The sequence below is a fragment of the Cricetulus griseus genome (genome assembly GCF_003668045.3).
Source record: "Cricetulus griseus strain 17A/GY chromosome 1 unlocalized genomic scaffold, alternate assembly CriGri-PICRH-1.0 chr1_1, whole genome shotgun sequence".
NCBI classification, from domain to species: Eukaryota; Metazoa; Chordata; class Mammalia; order Rodentia; family Cricetidae; genus Cricetulus; species Cricetulus griseus.
The window spans coordinates 140,139,099-140,147,807 of record NW_023276807.1 but is presented as its reverse complement, the minus strand read 5'-3'; the positions used below and the strand labels follow the sequence as shown (position 1 = coordinate 140,147,807).

At 40.0% G+C, this 8,709-nt stretch overlaps 1 protein-coding gene across 1 annotated transcript in view; it reads left to right on the top strand.

The window, feature by feature from the left end:
* Window positions 1-8,637, top strand: part of Sgcb (sarcoglycan beta) — an 11,944-nt gene extending 3,307 nt beyond the window's left edge. Inside the window, exons 2-5 of the mRNA XM_035453403.1 lie at window positions 1,201-1,386; window positions 2,130-2,321; window positions 2,601-2,732; window positions 6,293-8,637. Of these exons, the coding sequence (XP_035309294.1) occupies window positions 1,201-1,386; window positions 2,130-2,321; window positions 2,601-2,732; window positions 6,293-6,496 (714 nt within the window). The 3' untranslated portion in view covers window positions 6,497-8,637. The remainder of the gene's footprint in view (window positions 1-1,200; window positions 1,387-2,129; window positions 2,322-2,600; window positions 2,733-6,292) is intronic.
* Window positions 8,638-8,709: the final 72 nt, after the last annotated feature.

The following is an 8,709-nucleotide window of genomic DNA, read 5'->3' as shown; positions in this document are numbered from 1 at the left end:
CTTTGGACAAATTGAAAGCATTCTGGGTTCTATGTGAATATTTTAAAAGAGAGAGAGAGAGAAAGAGACAGACAGATCATGCTATCACTGTAAAATTCAAGCAAACTGGAAATAAAGAAAAGATTCAAAACTTTCTAGAGAGGAGACAAGGGTGCTGTGTAGGATGAATACAAAAGCAAAGTGGCCCTGGACCTGTCATGAGCATTAGATACAGCAAGGTAATGAAGCTTTGGCCTTCAGAGGTCAGAGGTAAGGTCTCAGAGACACCTGTCTAACCAGATCCTCCCACATACATGAGGGATTATACAGACTGTGTCTTACCATGTGCATGCACCAAACATTTTTACTTCCAGGCACATTTACTTTCTTTTACCAAAAGAAAGCCCTAAAGCAAGCACTTCTGAGATAGGAATACAAGAAGCCTGGTATCTCATGTGGGAGAAAGCATGAAAGGAAAGGAAGTTCACTGTTCTATCACATGAGTGGCCTAGAGGCTGGCCAGTCCTGAATGGAGCAAAAAGACCAGGTCCAAGAAAATAAACTAGAAGAGAAAAGCAGAATCATCATTGTCTGAGAAGCTTGAATTGCAGAACATTTATTTTACTGAGAGATTTGCAGAAATACAGAAGTATCTGAGATTTAGTTCAATTTTCAAATGAATAAAATTCAACTATGAAGACATAAATATTAAAAAGAATTACAGGATAGTGTTCAGTATGGTGGTAAATAATAGTTACATGGCCAGAACCAGTAAGTACTGAACACAGTTTGGAGTTAGAAGAGAAAAAAAAAATGTAACAATGAGCTCAAATTCTTATTTGCTAAAATAGGAAGTAAGTGAAGGAAATTGGTGAAGGAAGAAATTCGGTGTGTATTATTTAGAAACAGGGAGATCAACTCCAGATAGAATAACTAAAAGTGCTGAAGGTGGTTGGTTGTCCTTAGGGAACAAGATGAGGTGAGAGCAGGAATAAGTAGCGCTGCCATTTTCTGTAGACAGAGCACGTCCAGCTCTCGGCTGTGCGTGTGTTTAGCACTTTGATAAAAAAATAAATCATTCTTCAAGAAGACCACCAGTTAGTGCGTTCATCCCACCAATTAAACATGTCAAGAGGCCTCACATTCGAACATGGTCATTCTTGTTCACTTCCAGGTGTGTCTAGTATGTGACTAATAACAACAAACATGTCTCTCTTTCAGATTACGCTTGTCATCTGGGCTGTGATTCGCATTGGGCCAAATGGCTGTGACAGCATGGAGTTCCATGAAAGCGGGCTGCTGCGATTCAAGCAAGTGTCTGACATGGGTGTCATCCACCCGCTCTATAAAAGCACGGTGGGAGGAAGGAGGAATGAAAATCTGGTCATCACTGGCAACAACCAGCCAGTAAGTTTCCCCACTAAAGAAAGTGTGTGGCTGTAGAGAGGCATAGACAACAGTGCTCATGAAAACCTACAGTTGGACGCTGGAAAATACTGTCTTCTTGTTAAAATATGCCTTATATACACAAGCTTATCCATATTCATAAACACCCAATGGTCAGTAATATTTAATTACTGATAAATTAATATTTAATTAACAATAGTAATAATCTCACTAGAGTTAGGTACTTAATATTCTAGAATCTCCCCCCTTTCCCATGGAAGTACTGACTGGTATAATTAGTATAAGCGTATGTAGGTCACTGTTTGCTCTCCCAGTGACAAAGCCATTGTAAAAGCACCTTTCCAGGTCAGAACCTCCAGATTCTTGGCATCAGGGAGAGAAATGCTACTCAGTGTCAGACAGGGCCCAGTGGCTGCTAAAACACAGGCTTTTAACTGAATGACCCTCAAGGGTGTTTGCTTACCTCCACACTGGCCATCTTAGGCCCCAGCCATGTTCCCTGTGACCTGTGTGTTTGTACAGTGGGTCATATGTTAGCAAAGGAGTGCACAATTTTTAATTTTTCCCTTCATTTTAAAGTCATAAATTACCCAGTCTTAAGGGTAAGTGCAGTTACAAGAATTTAAAGTTTGGCTCTTACTGTCATTTTAGTTTTTTAACCTTACTGTTTTGTAGTGTTCTTAAAACAACATTCTTTGTACATTCTTTGAAAATATACTCACAATAAAGCATTTTTTCTGAAGATTGTTTTTCAGCAAGGGACAACCAAACTGAGTGTAGAAAAGAACAAAACGTCTATCACCAGTGACATTGGAATGCAGTTTTTCGACCCAAGGACACAAAATATCTTATTCAGCACAGACTACGAGACTCATGAGTTTCATTTGCCAAGTGGAGTGAAAAGTTTGAACGTTCAGAAGGCATCCACTGAGAGGGTATGGTTTATTCTTCTAGCATCACCAGCAGGGGTTTATCTGCAGCTACTCCCTGGGGGATGGTTTAGGCTGCATGAAAATGTGACCCCCCAGACCATCCAAGGGCTGCTTCTAGCCCTGTCCTTAGCCTATGGGAGCACTAATAAGGACTCTCTGTATGTTAAGTCCCATGATTATAAAACTGCCCTTTATAGTCCATAGTTGAAACTTTTGCTTCTCTATGATAGTAATTCTCACCTTAACTAACAAACCCCTTTCAGCATGTGTTTTCATTTTTAGATTACCAGCAATGCTACCAGTGACTTAAATATCAAAGTTGATGGGCGTGCGATTGTTCGAGGAAATGAAGGCGTGTTCATCATGGGCAAAACCATTGAATTTCACATGGGGGGTAATGTGGAGTTAAAGGCTGTGAGTATTGTTTTGTGTGTGAATTTAAGATAATTATTTTGAATAGTATATAATTACATGTAGAGTAATACATAATTATTGAAAATTATTTTTGTCATGATGAGATGTTCCAAAGGGATTGTGAAATGAAAGAAAGTTATAAAATATTTGTAAAATTATTATCTCATTTCTTTCAGAACATTTGCATGTTTATAAAATTTGGAAGGATGTAGTAAAATATTAACAACATTTAGCTAAGAGTGATAGAATAACATGATTTCATTTTTACTTCTGCTTGTATTTTTTATATTATTTTAAAAGCAGAAAAACAAAACCCAAACAGGCCTTCTGATAGAGAATTCTAAGAGATCAAAACATGTGTTCCCTGAAGTAGCTGTTGTTTAATCAAAGATTAGCCCAAATTTGTGTTCAAGGCTATGAAGAGAGCAGTGAGTGAATGGGAACATGTGTGTTCATCTGACATCTGTTAACTGTGAGGAAGACTGTGTTCGCTGACATTTGCTGCAGCTTCTCGGACTTTATCCTATTCATACTGAGGAGCCATAGTCTGCACCTTTCTTACCAGTTCAGTGTTTGGGCCAGAACGGAGTTTTCCCACATGCCTCTGGTACCTTGCTTAATGCTTTTACCCAGCGAAATGTATGTTACCAAGAATCACATGACAAAAGTGACTTAAATCTAAGAACTTAGAAATCATTCATTTTCCCCTTTCAAAAAAAAATCAATAACTCTTAGGAATAATAAACTCGAGGAAGAAAAGTAGGTGTTGGGCTTTAACAGTTTTGCCCCTAACATGCCCAATCCTATCTCTGGATGATAAAGATGAACATGAACTGTAGCTCCTGCCAGAGGTATCACAGCGCACTGAGGAGTTTTCCACTGTGGTAAGGAGCTCTCTGAGGAATGACAAGCAGCCAGGGTGCAGGTGGCAGTTGACACTAAAGGTCAGAGGAGTAAGGCCCCAACCCTCTGTATACAAAACATGCCTAAGTTACCGTATCTTTCATTCCGTCCACCAGAAAATCCTTACAACATTCTGCCTTATCGATGTGACAAATCTTAATATTCTGAAGTATTCTACATACTAGTTTCTAGTATTGAAAAGATACTCAGCTTTGTAAATCAGCTGATATCCACAGTTAGATTTAGAATTTGTAAGCTAATTATTAGAAATAATTTTATTAAAGTATCTTTTTAATTTTAATCTTCACCTTTATTTTTAATTGACATATACTATACATATTTATGGAGTTCATTGTATGTTTTGATACATGTGCACATGATCACATTTGAGTAATTAGCATGCATATTATCTCAGATATCTACCACTTCTTAGTTAGGAACATTCAAAATTATCTCTTCAGACTATTTGCAGATATACAAATACTGTTAACTTTAGTCACTCCATGCTACAATGTATTATTGAGCATTGTTATAGTTTCAAGAAAGTAAAATTAAATGACCACAAGATGGCAGCATGTAAACAAAATTTGAAATGGATCCCTTAATACTTAGGACTTGTTTCAGAATAGCATTGAGCACTTTATTCTAAAAATTTGGATGTTCACCCAGTAAAGTCTATGCAGATTCTCTAAAATAAGTAAAATAAACTCAGAAATGTGAAATGGCTCTGCTGCCAGCATTTCAGACAAAAGCTGATGTTGGGTCTCTACACAGCAGTAGCCATTCCCGCCACTTTACTGCCAGCTCCCATTGCTTTAAGCCCCTCCCTAAAGTGATGGCTTCCATGCTACAAGCTGTCTTGACCTTTCCTGTGAATTAGGATCCTTATCCTTATCCCTTCCTTGCTTCCACATCCGTAGGCATCTGAAGTCCCACAAGTGTAAAATCTCTAGATCCTGGTTCCTCACCAAACATGCATTTCTGTCAGTGCTCCCACCCAAAAGCCACTGGCCTAGCCCCGCTCCACCTCAGAGCACCTGCAGTGCCTGGCTGCTTCTCACCACCATGGCATATGGGCTGAGATTACTGGACTGCTGGACTGTTGGAACAGTCTGTTGGCTCTCTTCACTGTTTGGAGATGCAGCCACTTCTCTACCCAGAAGCCAGTAGCCAGTGACATTTTTTAATGAGACAGGATCCCACTAGACCTCAGGCTGGCCTGAACTCAAATCCTACTGCCTCTCAAGTACTGGCTGGATCAGAATGCTGGGATATGTGCCACAGCTCCTGCTTCAGAAGGACCTTTATAAAAGACACTGTCACTTATCTTTCACCCTTTAAATGGGCTTCCCTTCTAATTTCAAGTAAAACCCTGAGTCTATTCCCTAGTCTCACCTGTCTGGTCCCTCGTTATTTCCGTGTCTCACATCCTGCTCCTGCCCCTTTTTCAGCGTCTGTGCTTCATCTACCCTGGGTTCCTTACATGAGGCACATCTTCACCGTGGGTCTTTCAGTCAGTGTCCTCACCTAGAGTGCCCATCCCAGTTACCTACATGTCCCTCACTTCTCCATTTCTGTTGGAAGGTGACCTTACCAGGGAGACCTTCTCAGGCCAAATCAGTCCTCAACCACTCTCCCTCTGCTTTCCCTATAGGTTTTCCTGTTTGTTGATTTGTTGTCTTCCTGATTCCACTGAATGGAATGTTCCAGTTACACATTTGTCTACTGTCATACCCCCAGCACCTAGGGTGGGGTCTGGCATATGACTGTATTTAGTAACTATTCGCTAAATGTGAGGAAAGGGGAGAGTGGAGGAAGGAGAGAAATAGAAACTTTCTGGTCCCTAAAATCAATGGGTCTTGGGAGGCTGAGATGGCTCAAATGGTGAAGTGCTTCCAAACAAGTAACGGACCCGAGTCCAGAACTCCAGCACACAAATAAGGCAGGCATGGCAGTGGCGTGCACCTCTAATCCTACTACTGAGGATGTACAGGCAAATGGACCAGACAGCCTAGCCTGCTTGCTGAGCTCCAATTTCAGTGAGGGAGACCTCACCACAAAGTATGCTAGAGATCCATTTACAAAGACACACATGTTCAACCTCTGACCTCCATGTGCGCTCGAGCACACACACACACACACACACACACACACACACACACAGGGTCTTAAGAGCCTACAGTATGAAAATGATTCTGTAGCTGTGAGTTTAAAGAAGCCCTCAGTTTCTTTGAAAGCCTAGTCTAATAAACTACAGTTTTAAACGTTAATTGAATTTCTATTAACTAAAATTAGTTTTCCTATAAGAGAAAAATAACCCCCCAATATCAACATTAGTCAGTAACTAAAAATTCTCTGGAGTCAAAAAGTGAAAATTTTCTGAGACTGTCACCATCAGCCAGATGTGTGAGGGATATGACTAGTGTTTGCAAGCTCTGTTGCAGGTTTGTTGACTCCTAGTCAGCCAGTAGGGGCTGACTTAAACCAAGAGTCACCTTGGGATGGTCTGGTTTTGCTTTAGCCACCGTTGTTTTGATCGTGACTTTATTCTCTCTATGCCACCTTTTCCCCTTACTTCATGAGGTTTTTCCTAGTTTAGTAACTTCCTTCTATGCCCATATTGTGGAGGTAACTAAGCCATATTCCTGTCCTCGTAGGAAAACAGCATCATCCTCAATGGAACTGTGATGGTCAGCCCAACGCGACTTCCCAGTTCCTCCAGTGGGGACCAGTCGGGAAGTGGTGACTGGGTGCGCTACAAGCTCTGCATGTGTGCAGATGGCACGCTCTTCAAAGTACAAGTAACAGGCCACAACATGGGCTGCCAGGTATCAGACAACCCTTGTGGAAACACTCATTAGAAGCTCCATCCCCAGGGGTCAATATGTTCTGATCTCAACTTGACTTTTCTTTTCATGAATGCATGTGAACCATGTTTTACAGAGTTTGCCATACCATGTGTTTGAACTGGGGAGCACCACTGTATCTAGTATGTACTCTCCATATTTAAGGAATTTTTGAGTGCCTAAATTCTAATATGCTTTATTAAGTTGCACTGACACTAAAATGACAGTTCTCTAAAATAACTACGAGAAATTAATAAAATCAAAAATAATCTTGGGAGTGTTTTTTTAAACATTCTACTATCTCTTATCTAAAGGACAAAGGGCTGAAGAGTTAAGACTCACTGTAAGTCGGTCTTTGGTTATGTCCAATGGGGAAAGATCCACTAGAGATGTTTGGAGGACACAATGCCACTGTGCTCTTTCTTTTGGCTTTTAACCCAAAGCCACATTTTCACAGACAAGTCATTGAAGAACTTTCCATATATGAACTTGTAAGAAACAGTGTTTCCTTAGTTTTGCACTAAAGAAAATACTCTGTCATGGAATGTTTACTTGAAATAATGATACATGTAAGTATCTGCAATGTGTAGACATTAAAACCCAATCCCAGTCCTCACTGCTATGTGGTAACAGTAACTGTCATCACTGGGCCTCCTCTTCCCCAACACTGTCCTGGGCTTCGTGCCCTTACTCTAATTCTCACTGCACCACTCTCAGTGAGTGCTTCAGTCCCAGCTTCACCCATCAGGACAATTAAAGTCAGAGAAGTCAAGGAACTTGCCCCATACCACACAGTAAAGGATAGACTTGAGGTTGGAATTCAAGTACGATTCTAAACTAGATGAACCTGATTCCAAATGTGTTTCTGTCTTTTATACTCTAAACTGAATTTTCAATTATTTAAAATTCTCAAAAGCTGGAAAAAGCCTAATAGGTAATAGCCTAATTTGCCTAATAGGTAAAAATGAAACATGTGTACTATTCTAGTCACAATACTAACATGTTAGCAAAACATGACCAATCACTGTCAGATTTTTAACTATCTTGAGCCAATTCCAATCTGTCATTTGATAGACAGATCTGCTTGGTCTGCTTGCAACATGGGAGCACCTGAATGAGTTACAGAGAGACCAGTACAGATTTCCTTAAGCCCTGGGGAAGCTCAGTGGAAAGGGGGAGTCTAGGCCTCAATAGGCCCTACTGCCCCGATGCATTTCCTCCAGTGTCCCATACCAGCATCACCCTTTAGAAGTATACTGTGCCTAGAAACTAGTATACACTAGGTTAAAGGGTGCTAATGCAGGAGATGATGCAGGCTATTTTAGCTAGGTATAAAACTTTTATCTCTGCTCCTCATCTCACTGTCTCATTTTTACTATTTACAGCCCTCAAGCCAGTTGATTCTTAGTGTATTTTATACTTGATTTGAAAGGAATTTCTGGTATTACTAAGATATGTGGGATCAGGGTCCCAGAATACATAGCTGTAAAGTAGACAGCAGGGAGGTATCATGGACCTAGCTACACAGAAAGACACTTGCATTCTGTCATGGTCACTTAGAACTGTGTGGATAAGAAAATCAATATATAAAATAATTTGTGTTCAATATTGTCATAATTCTGTCAAATGGAGAAACTGAATACCTTATAGATTGTGAACTCAGGCTGAGGTAAGAAGTGGCTTGAGACCTGACACTAAGTGCAGGTTTTAGATGTAAAGAAAGAGTGATTTATACCTTTGGATATATTCAAGTATTGTTTAATAACTAAAAAGTGCTCAGAAAAATCATGTTTGAAATTCTCATTTCCATGCTCAGTGTATTTTTAAATTGTACATTTGTTACGTGTTCTTTTTAAATCTGTTTTAAGAATTTCTTTAAATAAATATTTTTACTCAAACCACAGAACACTATATTACTAAGTATTATTTACTAAATGCAATTCATGAACAAATGTATTTTTACATTTCCTTGAAAAGCACTTATGTTTTGATACATCTCTATCGAGCACTTTAATGTAAGAGGACATCCTGATGCTCTATGAAGCCGGTGATGCCTGGGGATGACATTTTAGAATCCACTACAGTGAAGCACTGACCTGGAGTCTCTCCTGTGAAACCAAGCAAGATCACATTCTCTTGGTCCACAGTGAAGTCGGGGGGCGGGGGGGGGTGTTCTTGCTCATATGTGCATTTCTTCTGTTGGAACATACCACACTGAGACAATGTGC